The sequence below is a fragment of the Chenopodium quinoa genome, unplaced genomic scaffold, assembly GCF_001683475.1.
Source record: "Chenopodium quinoa cultivar QQ74 unplaced genomic scaffold, ASM168347v1, whole genome shotgun sequence".
NCBI classification, from domain to species: Eukaryota; Viridiplantae; Streptophyta; class Magnoliopsida; order Caryophyllales; family Amaranthaceae; genus Chenopodium; species Chenopodium quinoa.
The window spans coordinates 2276574-2300269 of NW_018744704.1; the positions used below are offsets into that span (position 1 = coordinate 2276574).

General features: G+C 40.9%; 1 protein-coding gene across 1 annotated transcript; it reads left to right on the top strand.

The window, feature by feature from the left end:
* The first annotated feature begins 568 nt into the window (after positions 1–568).
* Positions 569–8707, top strand: LOC110702895 (conserved oligomeric Golgi complex subunit 2-like). Its single transcript, XM_021880647.1, has 12 exons — positions 569–1145; positions 2610–2816; positions 3874–4210; positions 4537–4698; positions 4816–4915; positions 5006–5221; positions 5312–5420; positions 6008–6208; positions 7161–7265; positions 7618–7743; positions 7831–7965; positions 8292–8707. The coding sequence occupies exons 1-12, from the start codon at positions 663–665 to the stop codon at positions 8403–8405; spliced, it is 2295 nt and encodes a 764-aa protein (XP_021736339.1). The 5' UTR covers positions 569–662; the 3' UTR covers positions 8406–8707.
* Positions 8708–23696: the final 14989 nt, after the last annotated feature.

The window sequence follows — 23696 nt, forward strand, 5'->3', positions numbered from 1 at the left end:
TGGCCTCAAACGACAATCTATTTGCACATTTAAACACATATATACAGTATTGGCTACTTTTAATCGCCTAAATACATGCGCGACATATCCAATTTAAACAAACCTAAATCAAGTGAATTCCTTAGAATATTCGAAATAACCACACACTAAGTAACATTAACTAAATTGCATATCGCACGCGCTCCAACAACTAATGAATCAAAATACTTGAATAACATAAAAAGACCAATTTACCCATACTTTAGCCCACTGATTTTCTCATGATCATTTTCCCCTTGTTTAGGGTTTGTTTGACATTGTTGTGGTTTTCTATTTTTGGTTTTTTGATTTTCAAAATCATATGATATACGTCATATAATGAATAAAAATTAGTCAAACTTATTAAAATCCTAATAATTTAGAAAACCGACAACAAAAAAAGTAAAATACCTTTTTGTTATTTTGTATTTTTGATTCTGATTTTTTAAAAAACAGAAAACTAAAAACAAAAAACAATGCCAAAAAAGCCCTAATCTTTTTGTTCAATTTAATGTTTCAAATTTTCAATCGTTTAATTTGGTGATAAATTTGAGCTGTTGATCAATTTTTGCATTGTTATCAAATATTTACTCATACTTCGAAGTGTAAATCTGTAAACGAATCAGACCTAAACACCACCAACAATGGCGTCGGCAGATCTAGCGTCGGCGCAACCACCGCCGACACCACCACCGCGTTCTCACACCGACCTCTTCGGCGACCCAATCAACGATTCAAGCCCTCTATGGTTCAAGAAAGACCTCTTTCTCTCTCCTGATTTCGACTGCGAATCCTACATCTCTGACCTTCGAACCTTCGTACCCTTCGACACTCTTCGATCTCAGCTTCATGCTCATCTTTCTTCGCTCAAGCATCAGCTCGTTGATCTTATCAACAGGGATTACAATGATTTCGTCAATCTTAGTACTAATCTTGTTGATGTTGATTCTTCTGTTGCTAGAATGCGCGCGCCATTGTCTGATCTTCGGGAGAAGATTGCTGCGTTTAGGAATTCTGTTCAAGATTCTCTTGTTTCGCTTCAGAATGGGTTGAATCAGAGAGCTGAGGCTGCTAATGCTAGGGAAATTCTCGAATTGTTGCTTGACACTTTTCATGTTGTTTCTAAGGTACCTCTCATTTCAGTCATATTGCTAAATTATTATGCACTACTTGAAAATTACTTGATTGTTGATTATAGTTGGATATGAATTGTGATAAAACTTGTAGTTTGATAATTTAGTTGTTCTATTTTCAATGGAGTGGCAATGGCAGTATCCTTGATCATTGCTCATCAATAGAACTCTGGCCTTTTTAGTTATTCTCTTTGATTTCAGTTAAATTAGTTCTGTTGTTTATGCAAGTTGCCTTTGGTGAAATTTATATTGATTAAAGGATTATATAATTTAAATGGGTAATAATTTATATTTGGTTATATAATTTAAATGGGTAATAATTTATGTTTGGAGACCGAAAATGATTTGGTTGGAAGTAGTTAGGAAGGATATGAAGTATATGGATTTGCATGAGAATTAGGCATTGGATCGTAAGGGATGGAGGAGGAAGAAGATTTTTGTCGATGACTACACGGAATAATCACTTTTGGTTCCTGTAGCCGACCCCACTTATGGGATTAAAGTTTTAATTGATTGATTGATGTATAATTTAAATTGGTATTAATTTATATTTGATTCTAAATTTATAAATTAAGCCTTGTTAAACAACGAAACACGCTTTTATATGAAAATTAAATTGTTGAACATGAATGAACAAGTTATTTGCTAGAAAGCATGCACAACCAAAAAATCTTGTAAATGAAAATAGAAGGATTTTGCTTGTGTGTTTACTCATTCACGTCATTCTAAGCTCCCCTCTCTTCCTTGACACTTCTCCCCCCTTCTCTCTTCACTATTGCTTGGGTCGAGTATGTGGCACTAGCCTTTCTTTCTTTACCATTTTTTAGTGATTAATTGATCATATTATCAAATTCAATTTTTTATATTATTTGTGATTTGTACTTTGTCATACCCATGACCCCTAACTTTGTAATGATGTTTTACCATGTCCATTATGTGTAAGTTTGAACTTGATCTCTGACCCCGCTCTCGTGCATCCTAGATTACATGTGAACTTAACTAATTGAGCTCTTTGTGAACATATATAAACAACTCAGTTGTTGGTTGTGAACTTACATGGATAAGTATACTTAATTTCATGTTCAAGCTTGTTTATTAACCATGATTTCAAAACTTGTTTATAATTGTTTCGCTTGTTAAACATGTAACTTAAATTAGCTTGAGTCCAAGATCAGCTTACCTCAGATCTTTTTAGATTGTTTCGATGTGTGTTCACTTCTTTTTATAATGCTTATTAACATGTAACTTTAAATATTCATGGTAAAGTTGTGCCTTGAAGACCGATACAAAATGTGAAATCATTTTTTGTTCAAAGGGATTAATATTTATTAGTTAGGGTTTGGTCTAAATTTGTAAGCAAAAAAAGGGGCAAGACTTTTTTTTGGTTTGTCATTATGTTTATGCTTGTTTCATTTTACTGTGGCTAAATTAATGATACGATCCATTTGCTGTTATCAGGTTGAGAAATTAATAAAGGAGCTACCTAGTGTTCCTGCTGATTGGTCAAATGGTGACATGAATGTGTCAGAGAAGAGTCATCTAAGCAACGGGATATCTTTGCAACAATCAGAGAATGAATCAAATGTAAGAGAGACTCAGAGCATGCTTTTGGAGAGAATTGCTAGTGAAATGAACAGATTGAAGTTCTATATGGCTCATGCAAAGGTCTTATACTCTCTTCCCTTTGTCTTGTCCTTTATTCATCCAACCAACTCTTTCTCTTGTTGGTTGTTGGTTGGATGAATAACCTTTTAAATTTCCCGTTAATTTAGCTTTTTCTTTGCCTGATGCTTCCTCTTTCCACCCCTTAATATAATGAGGATTAAAGAAAAGAAGAGTAGGAAAAGAGTTGTTAAACACAATTGTATTAAATTTGATCTTTGAGGGGTACTTGTTCTCTTGAATGCCTTTGGTGTGAACAAATCTATATAATATTTATCTAAATAAAGTGTAAATAGCATATTAGGTGGCTTATGGGTAAAAGCCTGTAATATAATGAAGCATAGATTTCTTATCATGTTTTGCTTCTAAAGAACAGGGGAATATGTTACAAATACTTTGTTTTTTGTTTTTATTTGTCACTCCATGAAGTCATATATATATATATATATATATGTACTCCAAAACCATTAGAGTAAAGCTTGACTTTAGACATTATATTAGGGCTTTTTTTCTTTTTGTTTTTTTTTATAAAAATATTGTCAACAGAGAAAGCATTTAATCCTACTTGCCTAAATTAATGACTCCTTAGCCTGAGTATTGTTTACTTCCTAAGTAAATCCGTTTGGCATTCCTGTTTTGTGTGGGTATGAGCTAGTCCTGGCATAAGTTCTCTCCCAGAACTGTGTTTACAGGAGCTCCATCTAAAATTAAATTTTCCTCAAAAGAAGGTTTTATTTTGTTTGATGAGGACCATTTAGTTGCTTTCACTGATATTAAATCAATAACCTGTACTCCCAAAAGCAATTTTGGTATGTAACTGCTTTTCTGCCAATAACAATGCTAATAAAATATTTAACATGATATATTGGCAACCCGAGGGCCATGAAAAGTATTAAATTTTAAACATTGGCTGAGAATCGAGGTTTGTTTCTTAATTGTATCAATGAGCTTAATCTACTTTAATATATTACGTAGTAGTTTGCAACTTTCTCATGTATGAGTTTGTGCTATAGATAATAAATATATCTGCTCACTTTGTTCGTCCATTATGGCAGTACAGGACCTACCTTTTATCCAGAACGTTGAGAAGAGATTTCAAAGTGCTAGCCATTTATTAGATGCAAGCTTGGGGCATTGCTTTTTAGATGGTCTAGAGCACCGAGATGAAAATGCCATATACAATTGTTTACGTGCATATGCTGCCATAGACAGTACTAGCAATGCCGAAGAGATTTTCCGCTCAACCATTGTTGCTCCCCTAATAGAGAAAATTATTCCTCATGGTTCTTCAGGGTTAAATGGTGTGGCTTCTGTTGATGAACTTGAGGCTGATTACCGAGAAATAAAACAGTGTATTGAGAAAGATTGTACATTTTTGCTGAGAATCTCTTCAAGAGGTATGGTAGATTATGGAACAACCTACTCTTTGATTTGGTGTGCCACATAAATTACTTAGCAAGCTGATATTACATCTTGTAGATTAGCTTTTATTGAACTGCTGCCTCACCCCTACCTCTTGGGCTATAATGAACATATTTCCCATGCAAATTCTATGCTTTCTCCTCATTGTACTATTTCTAGTACATTGCTGATACGAGTACTTAAAGATCCTCGGTATTCCATTACTTAGCATTCGGACATTATCTGAAGTGGTGGTGGTTTTTTTTTCCCTCCCAATTATATGGATGCCGATAAAATTGCTCTTGTTGTCTTTGTTCTGCAGAGGATTCAGGATTTCATGTTTTTAACTTTCTGGCCAATTCGATCCTCAGAGAGGTACATTCAGCAATTCAGAAAGGAAAGCCTGGGGCTTTCTCACCTGGAAGGCCTACCGAATTTTTGAAAAATTATAAATCGAGTTTAGAGTTTTTGTCTCATTTGGAAGGTAGGATTTAATGATAATAAATAGCAACTTGCTGTGTATACTTGCATTTGAAAAGAACTTCTACCTTTTCTGACATTATATGTGTTCAAGGTTTAATCATTAAGTTGTGTTGTTAAGGTTACTGCACATCCAGATATGCCGTTTCTAAATTTAGAACAGAGCTTGTATATGTTGACTTCATGAAGCAATGGAATCTTGGGGTTTACTTCTCGTTGAGGTATCATATGTAACCTTGGTATCTATAAAATTGAGAGAATGAATTATTTCTTGGTTAATGGAACTAAGTGATGGAATTCAATTATTATAGGTTTCAAGAAATAGCCGGGGCTTTAGATTCTGTGCTTGTAACACCGAGCTTGGTAGTGGCACAAGGTTCACGTTATGAGGTTGGAAATTTTCCAGCTTTGGTTTTGAAACAAAGTATAACTCTGTTGGAGAGTTTGAGATCTTGTTGGGGTGAAGATGTACTTGTCCTGTCTTGCTCAGACAAGTTTCTTCGTCTGTCATTACAACTTCTTTCAAGGTCGTGCTAAGAAAAATTGCTAATTTTGAATTTCCTTTGAACATCAGTCTCTGCTTCATGAATAATTGAGTTGACAAATCTATTAAACAGGTATTCCAGCTGGTTGTCACACGGACTCAATGCTCGGCAAATGGGTCATGAAAATGCAAACCCTGGAGCTGAATGGGCGATCTCTGCTGGACCTGAAGATCTTCTATATGTATGAACGCCTTTTGCATCTGGTTCTTGCTTATTTTCCGTATGGTTTTGGTTTATTCTATTAATAATCGACTTGTTGTTTATATGAAATGTGCTTCACAACTTCTAGTAGCATACCGGTGATTGTGCAAATCAGTGGCGTGACTAGCGCACGCCTGCTACTTGCTTTTGAACACTTCTCTATTTCATTTTTGAGGGGCTAATATTGCATGGCAGGACTGTGGCCATTTTGTGCCATAAGTAGTTGGTTATTTTTGTAGAAAGAAATCAGGGTGGGTCAAAGACTAGTTTCCATGAATCTGCCCAACTTTTATCCATCAGTCAGTGTGTGTGTGTGTGGGGGGGGGGGGGGGGAGACAATTAAGATGGATCAAAATTAACTTTATGGCTATTTCTGCTACTCTTTGTAGTGCTTCCTGCAGTGTTCCTTGATCATGGTTGCTAAGAGTTAAGCCTTTAATGTTCATAATGTCTCTCAGTCTCACTTTTTGGCTATCATGTAGATGATGTATACATAAGCATTTAGGGATTCTGTCTGTCTTGATTTCAGTTGAGTGGTGTATTAAATTAAGTTGAATTGCTTTTCAGATTATTCATGATGTAAAGATCCTTGTGGATGAGGTTTGTGGCAACTACATTGGACATGTTATGGAGATTCTTTCTTCGTGTCCTGCTGAAGTGATGGATCCTGTCAAACAGAGCATATTGCAAAGTGCGAAGTCTTTGGAGGATATGGTCCCTTCAGTGATAAAATCCATAGTAGATATGCTGGTTGAGAAGTCTGTTGAGGTGAGCTAAATTATTGGATAATATTGTGAACATAAGCATCAGTTTAAAGATGAAAATAAATGAAACCGGTATAATAGTTTGGTTGGCAACTTGGCAATAGTTTGGACAGCATCTTGGCTAGATGTTCACTGTTATTTTTATTACTTACCGACTCCCATATAGGTCCTTTCAGCTTGTGTTCTCTGGTTATATAGGTTGTCTGGTTGAAAGGAAATTTAGTTTTCAGAACAATTTGTCATAAAATCAATTAATTGCTTCATATGAAAGGTATTTTTCTTCAAACCTAACACTACCCAGGAGCTTTCTGGATTAATACATGAACAGATGGCAACCAAGAATAAATCATGTCAGAAAACGTAATCATGATTGTTTCTAGAGTGAGGGTGAATGTTCATTTGATTTGAACATGGCTATATTCCAATCCAATCTGAAATAATATCTGTTTTGGATTTCAAGTCCAATTCGATCCAATGATTATGGACTTGGTGGGGGGGGGGGGGGGGGGGAGGGAGGGGTTTCCAATGGCTCATGGACATTTTCTACAAGGCCAAATATTGACCTCAATCAACTTAAGAGTTAACATATATAATCATCAGCATATATATTGACGAATCGAATGATTCAAATCGGCATTACTGTCAGTTTCGCTCTCTTATTTGGCTGATTATCGATTTACTACAATCAATTTGATGATAGACATGTATATGGTTATGTCTTGATCCTTGCTTTCAGCTTTATATGATATCCGTTCATAGCATGAGTAGTAGCTGAAGACAGTAAATGATTTGGGATTTGAGTTATTACATAGAATAGTACATGTATATATTGATTGATAGTGAATCATAGTGCCTTACATTTCTAAATTCTCTGTGGCTGAAGGATGGGTGGGAGTAAATTGAGATGCTTAGTCACAGTGTTTTGTACTGTTTACTAATGGATCTTTTGAATTCAGGCCCTGCTTCAGCTGAAGGGAATTTCTGCAACATATAGGATGACTAACAAACCTCTGCCTATCCATCATTCTCCATATGTCTCAGCGATTCTTCACCCTCTTAAGGTTAGCATTCTTGAAATTTTATTAGAAAAGAATTTGATTGTCTCCACCTACCTCTGCTAATTCACAAGACTATGGTATCTGAAATAGCCTTGTTTTTCGATCCAATTATTTCAAAGTGGCTTCAAATCTTCTACGATATATACTAACATCTCTCCAGTTTTTAGAATGAAGAACAAATGCGACACTTGCATTGTTTTGTTCTTATTTCTATCTTTTTTAGTGTTTTGAGGTCATTTAATAGAGTAAGAAGCTTGTCTTTCCCTTTTCATAATTAAATCTGAATACTTTATCCCCCCCTCCCTTCTCAAAATTTGTAAAGAGGTATCTAGTGAATTAAACATGTACCTCGCAGGCTTTCTTGGAAGGAGACAGAGCTGCTACATATCTGGATGATGCAACAAAATTTGAACTCATACAAGGTGCTGCATTAGAGATCACCAAGAGTTACAATGAGTTGGTCTCTGAACTAGTTAATGTGGTATGTATGATAATTGGCATATCAGAAACATGTTTTTAAATTCCTTTACCATTAATAAGTTATGACTGAATTGTTGTAATTCCCCAGGCAAGAAAAACAGAAAGTTCGCTGCAGAGACTACGTCAAGGTGCACAAAGGCGAACTGGAGCAAGCTCGGATGTGTCAGACCATAATGTATCTAACACTGATAAAATTTGCATGCAGTTGTTCCTCGATATACAGGTGCTTTCTTCTCTAGTTTTCTTTTCTCTATATTATATCAGAATAAAAAACTCCTCTTATTTCGGTAATCTACCAAAACGATTTCTTTTGTAGTGCCTGCATTCATGTTACACCAGTAAATACTAAAGATATAGAAGAGGGGAAAAGGTGGGGCTCACTTCAATTGAGCTCTAACCTTGAGGTAGAGGATTTGGATTATTTGATCATGATTTTTGAGTAGAAAAACTTAGTAATAACCAGCACCTACCTGAATCCTATAGCGTAAAAAAACTAGACATTCTATGTATGTAACCTGTTTATCTATATATTTATATTGATACTCTCAGGAATATGGACGTAATCTGGCTACCATTGGAGTTGATACAGCGAAGATCAAAGATTACCAGGCATTGTGGCAGTGTGTGGCGCCTGCAGAAAAGCAAAGCACGATAGTCTTTTAGCCTCATGTTTAGTTTGTGATTGTAGCAATCTTCTATAGTTCACACTTTCCTTCTAATTTTTTGTATTATATTTTTTATTTTTTAAGAGGTGATTTACCATGTAAGTTTACACCGTGTTTATAATAATATAATAGCAGCGGGCTCTGAATTTTTTTTGTGGAGATGTAGTCGCTCAAGATTTTGCTTCATCTGGAAGAGAAGCTCCTCATGAAATTTGTAGACATGATCTATTATCAATCATGGCCATGTAAAAAAAAAATTGGAACAAACCAGCATATTAAACTATAGATAAAATTTCCGTACAAAGGAGTTTTTTTTAATAAGAATCCAAAGCATTTAGCAATATATCCATATATCGGTTGGCATGGGATTTGAGAAAGTCTAAAGTAATGTTGTGGATCTTAACCATCTTATTTGCTTAAGGCCTGACGGAGCCCTGGTTTCTCTATTGAGAAATATGGGATGTTTTTCAAATGGTAAAAGTGGTAAATAATAGCAACTTTATCAATATTTTATTGTTTTTTGCTGACTGACTCATCTTCTTAGGGCCTCTTCCTCTGTCTCCTTCCATTGCTTCAACTTTCTTCATCATCTCTTCTTCATGATGTTCAGCCTTTCTCATCATCAATAGGGGACGTACTTGAACTCCATAAGAATCACCATAGTCAACACCACCAACACCACAAGTCCACAACAAACCCTAACCTCAACACCACCATTTTTGGCGGCTTCGTTGCTGAATTTAACGAAAAAGTCTAAATAAATTTCTCAACCCTAAATGGTAAGTGTTGGTCAGTGGTTGGGAGCTTTCCTCCATCATTGAAAAATTTCTCAACCTCCATTTTCGAAGAGAGAATAGTGGGAATATAGAATAGATAATGGTGTAATTCCTCGTTTTGTCAAACAGACAAAAATAACCTTACTTGTTTGACCAAACAGATGAAAATACCCCTCTTGAAAAACATACAAGTTTCTCATGTTGAGAAACTTGTATTTAGCCTTAAAGCCTTTGGCATGTTACCTAAGATCAACATTAAATTTTGTGGTTAGAACTTAGGAGGTTTTTTAAAATGAATTTTTAAAAAAATTGTAAGAATTTTTTAAGAATTTTTTTTATTTTTATCGGGCATAATTAACTTCACCTTAAAAAACTATAAATAGAAGCAATAGTTAATACAAAGTATATTGCTTTACAAGTAAGTTGCACATGAATATCAAACACTTGAACACCAAATTGACCTAGATGAGATTCAAACTTTACCACTCTTGTTCAGGGTAAAAATACCCAGGTCCACATGGACCAATTGCATGGTGACATCAGAGAGGTTCTAAATGAACCAATCCTCCACTGACACATGGCAACCCAAGTCATGAAGAGGAAGATGGCCTTCTTGGCCCAATCCATGAGACAGCCCACCAACCTTTGGGATCCATAACCCAGAAAAGGGGAGTTGCTCTCCAAACCCTATAAATAGGGAGGTATCCCCATTAAATGCATTCATTCAGAAATACCCACCAACAAGAGCAATATTAATTGCAGATATTCTCTCTCGGAATCCAAGAAGACCCTTTACTTTCCGCACTCTTAACTCCGTCCGTACACATACTAACTTGACTGTCGGAGGCGGAACTCAACCCAACCGGAGTCTCTGTTGTTTTGCAGGTACAGACGATCGACATCCAGTCTTGGAATTGTAACTCTCCCGAGGGACTCCCAAAACCCCGAAACATTTGGCGCCGTCTGTGGGAAGAGTACTTTCAAAATGGCTTCCCATGAGTCTGTACCGCCTATTAATGAGAAACGGCCTATGGCCGAAGTTGAGGTCCAAACGGACCAAGATAGTGGTGACAACTTTGAGGTTGACACCTATATGGCCCCAGATGGGTCACTCAGAACAAGACGCACCTGTCCCAAGGAAATAAGGGAACGGGGCGAAGACAAAGTTGGTCCAAGCAACCCAACCGTCAAACCGGCTGAACAACCCCAGGCGGCGAAAGGTGCTGCCCCCGTTACAAGAGATGAACTCATGAAATTCATGACGAGTTTCAAAGGGGGAATCAAGGACCTGATGAACAAGAAGACGGCTGGCTCCAACAGGGGTCAGTCGGCCAAGAAACTTTCTCCCTTAGGGAAGAAGCTGATTAAAGACCGCATGCCTACTCCTCACCCTAAACCAATTCAAAGGGGGTGGACTAGCCCATGGTCGATCTATCAAAATTTCGATTCCCTGAGGTAGGAAAAAGGAAGGTCATCCGGCAAGTTCAGCCGGATGGATAAAAAAAGACTTACTCGAATGCCCAGATGTTAATCCAGCAGAAGAGAAGTCAACAATTGTCTGAGTTGGCTTCAATGTCGACTTATCCAGACAGTTTCTAGAATACTTCGATGAGGTATTCGGAAACAAACCGAGAGAGTCAGTCACGCGGCTTGTCCGCACGTACTGACCCTCAGATTATCTAGCCGGCTCCATATGTGCCCCAGCAGCCATACATGCCCTATGGATCTCCATACATGCAGCCGGCCCTCTTTGGGGGTCAGCCAGCACAGAATGTCTAGCCAATGGACTGGCAGCTCCGGCTGCTAATACTTGGGGAACAGCCTTCGGCGTTCTCCAAGGAAATACCCGAGGCGGCATATCCGGCCAAGGTTAAGAATGTGTTGGTAGGTACCTATGATGGTACCACCAACCCAGAAGACCACATAATGGCATACACCAACCTCATGTATTTACAGGGGCTGGATGACGCCGCCTGGTACCGATGCTTCCCGACAACATTGAAGGGCATAGCCCAATGATGGTTTGGCAATCTGCCAGCCGGTTAAATCAACAACTTCAAGACGCTTTGCGTACTTGTTTGCTTCAAACTTCTCTATGAACATCCCCGCCAAGAAGACAAGTCTCAACTTGGGAGCTATTCAGCAGGGAGATAGGGAAGGGCTAAGGTCCTACGTCAGGTGGTTCAATCTGATGAGAATTCAAATTCAAGGGTTGTCTGACAAAGTGTCCAACACAGACTTCTTCAAGGGTCTGAAGGACGGGTCGACCTTTAAGTTCGACCTCGTAAGAAAGAGGGTTGCTACCCTCTAGGATGCTTTGATGGAAGAAGAAGCCTACATATAGGCGATTGAGCTTTGTGCCATCAAGCAGCCGTCTAACCCTAAAAAGTTCGACAAAAAAGGGAGCCGGTCTGCTCAGCCGGTTAAAAAAGAAGAGAGCAAGAAAAGAAAAGAAGTCTGGGTGGCGGACAATTCTGGTCGGCCATCCCAGAAGAAGAAGAAAGAGTTAAAACCGTACGTCCCCAAGTACGAGTTCAACAAACAGTGGACAACCGTCCAAAAAAGCAGACCAACTTGCTATTAGCTCTAATACTGATGAAGAACAGATTTATACTATAGCAGGCGGTTTTGCTGGAGGGGGTCCTACCATTCGGGGCACCAAGGTCTACATCAGAAGGCTGGATGTCAACTCATTCGATGGGGGCTAGGCGTCGAAAGACACCTTTCCTGAGGTCATCATCAGTGAGAAAGACCGGGGTAAGGTCTGGCGGCCACATGATGACCCCATAGTAATTGAATGTAAGGTGGCCAACCAAAGAGTGGGCCGGATCCTTATAGATACTGGGAGTTCGTCTGACCTGATTAGCTACAGGTGCTTGGCAAAGCTCAAGTACAAGCCTAGGAGCATGCATAAAGTCTCCCACCCCTTGGTCGATTTTGGGGGTGGAGTAGTGTATCCAGAGGGGAGGATTGACCTACGCATCCGGCTAGGAGAGAAGGGAGAAGGACGCCATATGGTAGTCAAATTCTTTGTAGTTGAGGAATTGACCGCCTGCAATCTGATTTTGGGCCGTCCAACCCTCAACGAGTCCAAGGCAGTCATCATCCCATCCCTCATGCTGCTGAAATTTGATAGGGATGATGGGTCAGTGGGTTCCCTGAATGGGGATCAAAAGATGGCAAGGGAGTGTTACCTCTCAGACCTCAAGCCTACTATGGCCGTATTCGCCCAAGGCGAAAAACCCATTGACCTTGATGAACTCAAGGAAGCCGCACCTGCTCCAAAGGCAGCCGGCAAAAAGAGAAAGGCGGACCAGTTGGTGGCCGTCAAAAAGGAAAAGCAATAGCAATCATTGATCGGGGAATGACCAGATGATCTTCTTCCCCAGCCGGCTGGTGAAAATATTGACATCCTTCTGGATGATGCACGTTCGGAGTGAACTGTTAAAGTTGGGACGACTTCGTTTGCAAAGTAGGGTGCAGATTTGCACCAACTGCTGAAAGAATTCAAAGACATCTTTTCCTTTGAAGTGGAAGAGATGTCAGGCGTGAGCCCAGATCTCGCTGTCCACAAACTCGTCGTGGATCTAAAAAAGAAGCATGTTAGGCAAAAGAAAAGAAACCACGGTGAGGAGAGATCTCCGGAGGCTGCCGTCGAGGTCAAGAAGCTGATGGATGCTGGGTTCATTCGGCAATGTTACTACCCGGATTGGGTTGAAAATGTTGTTCTTGTTAAAAAGCCGAATGAAACCTGGCGCATGTGTGTTGATTACACAGATCTGAACAAGGCATGTCCGAAGGATAGCTATCCACTTCCAAAGATCGACAGTCTGGTCGACTCTACAGCCGCTCATCAGATACCCTTGTGGAAAAAAGATAAAGAAAAGACGGCATTCGTCAGTGATCAAGGGCTATTATGTTATATTGTGATGTCGTTTGGCTTGAAGAATGCGCCTGCTACTTTCCAACGAATGATTAATATAGTCTTCATTAATCAAATTGGGAGGAATGTAGAGGCGTACATTGACGACATGATAGTCAAATCCAAGCAACAGACGGTTCACCTTGCTGACCTCCGAGAAACATTCACCACCCTCAGGCGGCACAAGGTCATGCTTAATCCCAAGAAGTGTATCTTTGATGTTAAGTCTGGGAAGTTTCTCGGATTTTTTATTGATCAAAGGGGGATAGAGGCCAATCCGGAAAAGGTACAGGCGGTAATTGACATGAAGTCACCTCGCACTGTCAAAAAAGTTCAAAAATTAACCGGTTGTCTGGCGGCGTTGAGGGGGATTCCTCAGCCAGTCAGGTGACAAGTGCCTCTATTTTTTCCAAGATATCAAAAAGAAGACAAGATTTGAATGGGGGGGGGGATGCTGAGGTGGCATTTCAAAAATCGAAAGAGCACTTGCATTCATTGCCAAGGCTTGTTAGTCCTCTACCGCATGAGGTGCTTTACATGTACTTGGCCGTCTCAGACCATGCCCTTAGCGTTGTTCTCTTAGCTGAAAGAGACGGCATACAGCTCCCAGTCTCTTTCATTAGCCATGTTCTCCGAAATGCTGAACTGCGATATCCCATGGTTGAAAAATTTGGCCTCACTCTTTTCATGGCAATCAAGAATTTGAAACTATACTTCTTGGCACATCTGGTTGTTGTCTATACAGACCAATCGCTCAAGCGGCCAATGACAACTTGGAGTAATCCGGCAGGATGCTCAAATGGGCTATTGAAATGTAAAGTCTTGAAATCACTTTTGAACCTTGGAAGGCAGTGAAGGGTCAACCGTTTACTGGCTTCATTGTCGAAATGACAAGGCCGGCTAAGCCAAAGAATCTTGACCAGGTTTGGAAAGTGTATGTAGACGGGAGTTCTACCATGAACGACTGTGGTGCAGGGATAATATGCCAGTCTCCGGAAGGGGACAAGTATGAATATGCATCGCGGTTAAACTTTCAGGCCTCAAATAATGAGGCGGAATATGAGGCCCTGCTAGCCGGTATTCGCATGTGTAAGGCGGCAGGGGCAAGAAAGGTTGACGCCTGCTCTGATTCACAGTTGATTGTTAGCCAATACCATGGTAACTATGAGGCCACCCATTCGGTTATGATAAAATACCTTCAGGCGGTCAAAGATGAGGCCGGGACACTTGATGAATTCCATCTAAGTCAAGTGCCCAGGCCTAAAAACAACCAAGAGGATGCACTCTCTAAGCTGGAATCATCCGCCTCCTGTGATACGCCTAGGTCAGTCTTCTGGGAAGTCATGGAAAAGAGAAGTATTAAGCATGATCCCATTGGAGTTCTTGACCGAAGCTCGACTTGGATGGATGGCATCCGAGCTTATTTAGCAGACGACACTCTGCTGGATGCCTACTTAGAAGCGGCTGTAATGAAGAAACAGGCTGCAAGTTTTGAGATCCATTAGGGAGAACACTTCAAGAAGGGTTATCTCCAGCCGCTGCTGAAATATGTTACCCTAGAAAGGGAGAAAGAGGTTCTAGAGGATCTGCACTCAGGCTTTTGCGCATCACATATAGGCGGCAGAACTCTAGCCAAGAAGGCCAGGCGACAAGGCTACTTTTAGCCCACTCTTGAGGCAGATGCCATGGAAATGGTGAAGAGGTGTGACAAATGTCAAAAACTTGGCAAACTATTACACTGTCCGGCTACTGATCTGACGGCTATTCACAGCCCAGTGCCATTCGCCAAATGGGGCATGGACATTCTGGGCCCATATACGCCTACAACAGGCGGTCGGAGGTATATTCTGGTTGCCGTTGATTACTTCACCAAATGGGTAGAAGTAGAGGTGGTCAAGGGCATAAAGACAAAGGATGTCATCTCCTTCATTTAGAGTAATATAATCACCTGGTTTGGGGTACCTATGTCTATGGTTTTTGACAATGGCCCTTAGTTTGAGACGCCTACCCTCAAGAATTGGTTGGGAGATCAAGGGATCTCACATTGTTTTGCATCAGTTGGCTATCCCCAAGCAAACAGACAAGTTGAAGCCTTCAACAAGCTCATCTTAGACGGCATCAAGAAGAAAATTGAAAGGGCTGGCAGTCTATGGACAGATGAGTTGCCTCATGTCCTATGGGCCATCAGAATAACTAAAAAAGGGGCAACCGGTGAAACTCCGTTTCTCATGACCTACGGTACTGAAGTTGTCCTGCCTATTGAGCATTATGAGTCAACACTTTGAATCATGCTCTATGAAGAAGAGGCTAATTGGGAGGCCATGCGGCTAACACTGGACTCACTCCCAGAGCGCAGGGGTAATGCCGCCTTGCGTCATGAGATTTTCTGTCTGAGAATGACGAGAGACTACAACAAAAGAATACAAAAACGACCCTTGAAAGTGGGGGACTTTGTGTTATGAAAAATGGAGGCAAGCGGTAGGGCCAATGAGCAAGGAAAGTTGACTCCCAATTGGAAAGGCCCCTACCGGATTTATGAAGTAGTGAGAGGCGGCACCTACCGCCTGGAAACTCCAGACGGCAGGCAGCTAGCCAGAACTTGGAACGTAGACAACTTGAAAAAGTACTACTTCTGAGACTTGTAAATTTTTTGTAAATAAAGTTTATCAATGAAAAGAAGCTTTATTTTCACATGTTTATTGCTTTCTGTATACATACCGTTTGTATAATGTACAGACGGACTTGTATAAATTCTTTACGTCTGCTCCAAGATGAGTAGATAAGCTAAGTTAAATACTTAACAGCTATTGATGAGGTTAATGACCAGATGAAACCATCACCTGCTCCAACATGAGCAGGAAACCGACGACGCCCATCCAGGTGAATTCGTCGAAGAGAGCATCTCCCATTTGAGTGGTACATTATTCTATAAACTATAACACAAACGGCCCTACCGATTGTTAGACAATTGGCAAAGACTGATTATCCCAAGGGGTAATTCACAACCGGTTTACTCGAAAAATCAAAGTTGGAACCCAGGCGCCATAGAGAAAACTGTCTGTTATTCCAGCTTAGAATTAAATGAGAATTGATTCACAGGCGGTCAATGATCGCTTGACGTCCATCCGGATGCTTATTGGACTATTGTTCGCTTGGGTTAGGATAATTACCAAAAAAACACCCGTCCAGGGGTAAAATACACCTGCTGCATCCGGTAAACCGCATGTATCAGCCTACTTGCAAAATATGCATTTTGAAGAATTGCAAAAACTTGAAGAATTTGAAACAAATTTGGCAAAACCGACACAGTCGGCTAATCGTATTGATAAAAAATCGGCCAAAAGGTTGGGAGCAATTTCTAACCGGATACACATATGGGGAAGTAAGAGTATTGTTGATAGGATTACAAGAAATACACGGCACGCAGGCCGAAAACAAAGACAAACGCTTAAGGCTGGGGCGGAGGCACATCTTCAGGCTAGTCCTGGCCGGATAGGGGCACATCTTCAGGATATGTTGGCTAAGCCTGCTCAACCGGCACTACCTCTTCTACATCTCCATCAACCTCCTCATCCTCTTCGCCGGCTGCCACGTCCTTCTAGACCCATTCCTCAAAGGGCTCAAGCTCTGGCTAACCCTCTTCCTTTGCTAGGATAGCAAGATCAGCGTACCTGTAGGCCAGCTCCCAAATGGTATAATCCACCTCCGGATACACAAGCAACTAGGCCATTTTCATCCGGTCCTCACAGTCCTACTCATTCTCCTCAATGAGCCGATTCTGCTTGGCCGCTAAAGTGGCCTTAAAGTGGTCGCGGGAGGCAGTCATCTCCTTCTGCAGAAGGTCGACGTCTGCCTTGAGCGTGGCGTTCTCCTTTTTGGTATCTTTCAGGAGCTTCAGATCCGCCTGGGTATTTTTCAGCTCCAACTCAACATTATGGAGTTGGACCTACAGGTTGGAGACTTTCAGATTTGACCCCTTACGGGTAGCCTGGAGCTGTTTGATGGAGTCCGCCTGTGACAGGAGCTGAGCTTTAGTTTCAAGATCATGAATTACCATGTGATACTCAGCTACATTATGGGACTCAGACGCCTCCCTTCTGGCGGCCCGCCTTACCTCTTCCTGCTTCCTGGCATAAGGCTTTTTCAGCCCCTCCACTCGCAGCATTGTCTACATATATACAAACGGGGTTAGAAGAGCAGCCGAAAATATACTTTTAAAAAAAAAATTATAACTACAATACCTCAGCCAGGTTGGCCAAGATGCGATCAACATTAAAAGCATGTATTCCCGAGATGGCCTCCTTGTCCTCCTTAGAGACGACCTTCAGCATGGCCTTGGAGTACTGCTGCACATCCGGCTACCGGGGGGATAGATCTGCACCAGAAAGAGATGGTGAGAAAGCTACATATGCTCCTCCAATGGATTATCGGCTACTAGAGGAACCTTCTGACTGAAGATGAGAGTGTAACTTGATCCGCATGGGCCAGCCAGGCTCAAGAGAGTTGAAGGAGTCGGCTGTACCTTGGGATGGAGGCTAAAGGCTTGGATCGCCTACAACTGTTGTAGAACCGCTTGCAGCTTTGGGTGGCTGGCCACCCTTCGATACCTTAGGGACATCCGGCTGTTTAGATGCAAGGTCAAACCCAATACCGGCATTTCTTATGCTCTTTCCCCCAACAGTCAGACGACCCTTTCCAAGCGGAAGCCTAGAAGCCATCTGAGCGGAGGCGGTCTTTTGAGACTTGTTGGAGCCGGTATCCTCACCCCCCGGTCTTGGCGTGATCATCTTGGAAAGAAATCGAGGAGCTTTGCTTTCATCCTGAAAAGTACCAGATAATAAGTACATAGTCGGTGCAAGACAAAAATAATACAGACGGCTACAACCGTCTGTATACTTAAAAATAAAATGAGTAAAGGGGCAAGGACAGGCATTTATACCTGGCCTTTAGCCGCCAGAGCAGCTCTTTTCTTCTCCGCATTCTCTTTGCGGATGTCAGCTGCGAAGCGAGCAGGTGTCTTGTTGCTGGGAGCATCTTTAAGCGGTTCTTGCAAAAGTCACCGTCTGTTAGATTATCATGCAAAAATCACAAGTAAAAGATAACTAAGACGGCTTAATATTGCTGGATGCATGTGTTTTGTACGTCTATTGAATTCGGTGCTTAGCCCATAGGCGGACAAAAATGCCTCATCTTTCAAGAACTCATGTTTGGGTACCCAGTTCTTGGGTACACTTATCAGCTCCCCGGTTGAGAGAGCGGTGGTGGTGAGTTCAAAAAACCCCGCCTCAATTATTTTCTCAAAGTCCTCATCCGGGATTTGGGGAAGCTTGCATTTCTTACCCAGCAGGTCTGGTTTCCGGTTGTACGTGCACAGTTCTACGTTCTCTCGTTTCTTGGGAGCATAAACCAAGTAGAATTGTCTCTTCTAGTTTGACCACTTAGACGGTTTGTCTAAGGTCATCAGGTACTTAGGGTAGGTGGTTAGGGTATACCAAGCCCTCCACCCGCCTAGGCTGCGGCTTAAGTAATGCATATTGGCAAAGGCCTCCCAGCCGGGATGGAGACCCTGCATCTCACAGGCGGCGATGTAGCCCAAGATGTTAACTCAAGAATTAGGGGTTAACTGCCACATGCCTAGGCCATATCCTTGCAGGATTGCCTTTATTGAATTATGGAGAGGGAAGCGGAGTCCAGCTAAAAAGGCCGCCTCATAGGAGCCGAAATATTTGTCGGCGTTGAGCTGGTTATCATACCAGGTTATGCCTCCCAACTCAGGCGGCACCCGGACGGTATACCCCTCCCCAAGGGAACGTTGAAGGAAGAAGGTTTCAAGGTGCCTCTCCATATTTTCCCTGTCTCTGGCAGAGACATGGATCTCAAACGGATCTCCTTTATTATCCTAGATTAGCCTCTCCTCTTCTTCGCTATCCACAACCGCGGATAGTGAGCTGGTGCTTTCTTCAGAAGTGGAGGCGGTCTCGCTACCGTCTCTTTCAATTGGGGGAGTTTCACCTGCCTCCTCAGAACCAGCTTTAGGATTCCATCACTGGGAGTGCTGGGGGTACCCTTAGGAGATCCCCTTGCCATCTCTGCCTATTCCTCCTCAGGCGGTACTTCTTCCGAGTTCTCCTCCCTATACTCCAGATCTACAGCCGTCCATCTAGTCCGAGCCATAGTGTCTTGCACAGACACGTAGACGGTCGGATAGGGAGATGAGAAAGAGAGATCCTAGTGCCCAGAGGCGGCACCCCTAGTCCTAGACTTAGCCGTACCAAGGGACCAGCTACCCTCTAAATTGTGGTGTGTCGCGTGTGCTGTTGGTGAATCCATTTATTGTGAAATATGTACACAAACGGAAATATATGAAAGAGCTGAGAAGAGGAGAGATTGTACCTCAAAGAGTAGCTGAAAGGTAGTCAAGCGGTGTTCGGCTGTTACTAGCAGGCGGAAATCAATCAGTTGCTTGCAAGATACCCAGACGGTTGCCCAGATGTACTCACTTGGATAGCAAGAGAAATTGTTGAAGTACCTAGGCGTTTCCCTCAAGCTTTGCTTGTTGATACCTCAGACGGTTGACCGGCTGTGGGTAGTTTGAAATCAAGGGAATTCGCTGAAGTATACCCAAACGGTCTGATGCACCTTAAGTGATGATAGCGCAGACGGTATCCGGTTGAGTCAGGCGGTAGTAACACAGTTACGAAATCTAAAGCAGCCGGTCTCAAAGCACTCCTCTTTCTCTCTTTAAATTTTTCACAAAGATGCAAAGTGAGGACAAGGAGGGAGAGGGGCCTTACTTATAGAGGGAGGGAACTCCCCCAAAAGGCGTACTGTCCTCAAATTAAAAAAAAAATACGAATGAACCGTCACTTTACCAGCGTGTGACACCTGTCACAGTTGCCACGTGGCCTGCCACGTCACACTTGTGAGGGGTAAATGTTCAGGGTAAAAATACCCAAGTCCATGTGGACCAATTGCATGGTGACACGTGTCATCCTCAAAGAGGTTCTAAACGAACCAATACTCCGCTGACACGTGGCAACCCAAGTCATGAAGAGGAAGATGGCCTTCTTGGCCCAATCCATGAGACAGCCCACCAACCTTAGGGATCCATAACCCAGAGAAGGGGAGCTGCTCTCCAGACCCTATAATTAGGGAGATATCCCCATTAAATGCATTCATTCAGAAATACCCACTAACAAGAGCAATATTAATTGTAGATATTCTCTCTTGGAATCCGAGAAAACCCTTTACTTTCCGCACTCTTAACTCTGTCCGTACACATACTAACTTGATCGTCGAAGGTGGAACTCCACCCAACCGGAGTCTCCGTTGTTTTGTAGGTACAGACGGTCGGCATCCAGTCTTGGAATTGTAACTCTCCCGAGGGACTCCAAAAACCCCAAAACAACTCTTGTTTAATTGTATCGCATCTATTATAAGGAACAATTGAGAAACCAAAACGCTGTGTGCCTCAATTTTAACTAAAAAATATAAAAGAACTTTCTTATCAATGTCATGCCATGCCTCAGTGTATTCATCATAACATGTGTGATTAGCAAATAAACGCAACATCCCATCCTCCACACTCCCTCACATTATTTCGTGTTCCATTTTCTCTCTTCTCCTATTAGACGCCTAGCCTTATAAACCTCATGTTGTATGTCTTTAACTATAATTGGCATGTTGTCAATTCCTTTCATCTTTGTCGCCATGCACCCATAGATTTGTGATATAGGTTCACCCTCATCAAAATAGTTCAATAACTTCTTTTGAACATTTGAGGTCATATGCTTCATGCGGTACTCCTTCACAAGCTTAGACTTGCTCCGGATGGGATTATGGGTATGCTCTAACTCCACCTTCCTCAAAAACCAATTCCCTTCTTCATTAACACTTGCATACACCATTGCTTTACATTCGCAGTTTTTGGAGGTCCTCTTTCCACGACGTAATTCATCTACGGCTACAACACCTCCAACTACTCCACCTGAGCCCTTTTCTTCGCATCCCTTATCACCCTCATGTCTGGTCAACCCTAACACTCACACCTCCACCTAGTTGCTATTATGGTATTTTTTTATCGATCTTAGAATTAACACCTTGGACCCTAGACACTCCAAAATCCTTTTGTTCGGCGTAATCCTTATAATACACTTCAACTTCTTGCCAACTATTAAACACCCTACCAACCTTAGGAGGCTCTATTAGAGTGACTATTGTAATTTTGTTGCTCGCAACTATAGTATGTGTGGTTTCGATGGTCTTCATAGGAGAAATATATCGAGTATCAATGGTTAAGGCAAAATGAGTTTGGAAATCCACTATTTGTGCATCATTTCTTTGATCAATGTCACCATCAGCACAAGTAACACAACAACTATCTTCAATGAAGATTTCATCAAGACCACCTTCTACATTATTTCCTTTAAGCTTCATGCCATTACCCCTATCAACCACAACACCCCTACAGACCGTAGATAGGTCATTGTCTATGTTGACATAATCTATTCAGATTCAACAAATCATTCTCTAATTAAATCAACAAAGCATTTTCATTTCATAAATATACCAATAAACCATTAATAGTTCTAAGAAAAATATAACTGTTTGAAATTAAGGAAAATGATTACAAATTGTAAAATCATTTACACAAATTTAAATATTAATCCAAGCTCACCATCAAATCCAAGGTCACCATCACCTTGAAACACAAATTAATTAAACATTTTCATTTCATAAATAATTAACAAAAACAACCCTAAACACAACAAATGATTAATAACAGCTTAATGTAATTCTACAAATTAATTCAACATTTTAAGTTATTCTAAAATTGTCCTCTTTACAAAAATCTAAATTTAATTTAACAAATTAAAATAACTTCTAAATAGTTTAAACATGAATAAAAAAAAAAATTGTTCTCAATATTCAAATCAAGGGGTCTACTCTCAAAGTAACTAACACTTCTATTGTACTGAAATTTCAATTTACCACTTCTATTGTATAAAATTTTAGGATTATTGCATTACCCCCTCAAGTCCTCAATATATATTACTTTAAAAACTATCAACATCCTCAATTATACTTTGTCTGTATAATTTCCAAATTTAATTAGCATTGCCTTTTCTATTAAAATATCATAAGCGCATAAGAACATGACATGTAAAGTAATGAATAAACAAATATAAATCAAATAAACAATATGAATTAAGAGCAATGAATCGTAAAAGACCTCACAAATCCGATATATAAACAGTCAAAACTTGATAAAAACTTACCTTCTATGAATCTAAGCTAAGACTTCAGTACGAGCACAAACACGAACTGACGAACCTTACACCGACCGAGAAATGCTCTGACCAACACTGTCAAACGCTACGAAAAAAACCGTGTACATGCAAGCTTTGACACGGTTGAGATTTTTGAACAGAAAAGTGGTTGGAGTGTTAATGACAAAGGTAATTTTTACCGTTGCTAAAGTTACCAAATGACCGATGATTCCAATATAAACGTCTATGACACCTCTGCAAACGACTACCATTACCAAACTTAGTCAGTAAACATGGTCATGTTCATTGCCAAGTCAATATAACCAACTCAGCTACTGCACATTTGCACATGTAAGCTTATTGAATTCTCGTCCAAGATTTTCAATATATTCACGACAATGCCATTTGAGAAACGACTAATGTTTCTCTACTAGAGAAACTGGGGCACACTCTTTACCCTGACCTTGTACATACTGGGTATGTATTAAGGGTTAAGTATTGGCGCATATCTACTATTTACATGGCAAGTAAATAGCATGAATAAGACAAAAGAGTGGTGAAAAATATTTTTCACTGTACATAAACTGTAGATACATTGTCATAAAATATTGTACCACTGTTACCTATAATGACTATAAATAGTACTGCTCAAACAACCTATACTCTAGTTGATTGGGGGTTTTTTGATGTCCTGCTGGAGAGTTACAATTCCAAGACTGACCGGGACACCTGTACCTGCAAAACAACGGAGACTCCGGTGGGTGGGAGTTCCGCCTCCGACGATCAAGTTAGAACGTGTATGAGGAGTATAAGTGCGGAAAGGTAAAAGGTTTCTCTTGGTGTACAAGAGAGTATCTGCAATGTAATATTGCTCAGTTTTAGGTGTCAGGAGTCTGACTTTCTATGATTGAGGGTTAATGTGAGGTCAATATTTCTGAATTCCCGTTCCTCAGAGGGGAACATCTCTCTTATATAGCCTTGGAAAACGTGCCCATTACTAGGATTCAGTAAACCTAGGCCTGACTGGGCTTTGCCTAGGAATTTTGGCCGTAGAAGGCCTCTTTCCTGCCGGGCTATCTGTCTGCCACGTGTCGTGGCCTGATTGGTCCACCCTGGACCTCTCACGAGGTGACACGTGACAAACTCTGATTGGTCCACGTGGACGACACGTGGCGGGAAAAAATCCCCTAATCACTAATAATATAAAATATATATATAATAGTACATTAAAAATACCACTATAATGATAAAAAAATTACAAAAATTATGTGAATTTGCCGGTTAGCCCTCCTATTTGCATCCAAATAAATAACAAATTAACA

Bases quoted from the DNA above. Each gene is read 5' to 3' on its own strand.
- LOC110702895 (XM_021880647.1), top strand. From the start codon at position 663: ATGGCGTCGGCAGATCTAGCGTCGGCGCAACCACCGCCGACACCACCA. The intron at 1,146-2,609 runs GTACCTCTCATT...TGCTGTTATCAG, and splicing joins CTTTTCATGTTGTTTCTAAG to GTTGAGAAATTAATAAAGGA. The intron at 4,699-4,815 runs GTAGGATTTAAT...TGTGTTGTTAAG, and splicing joins GTTTTTGTCTCATTTGGAAG to GTTACTGCACATCCAGATAT.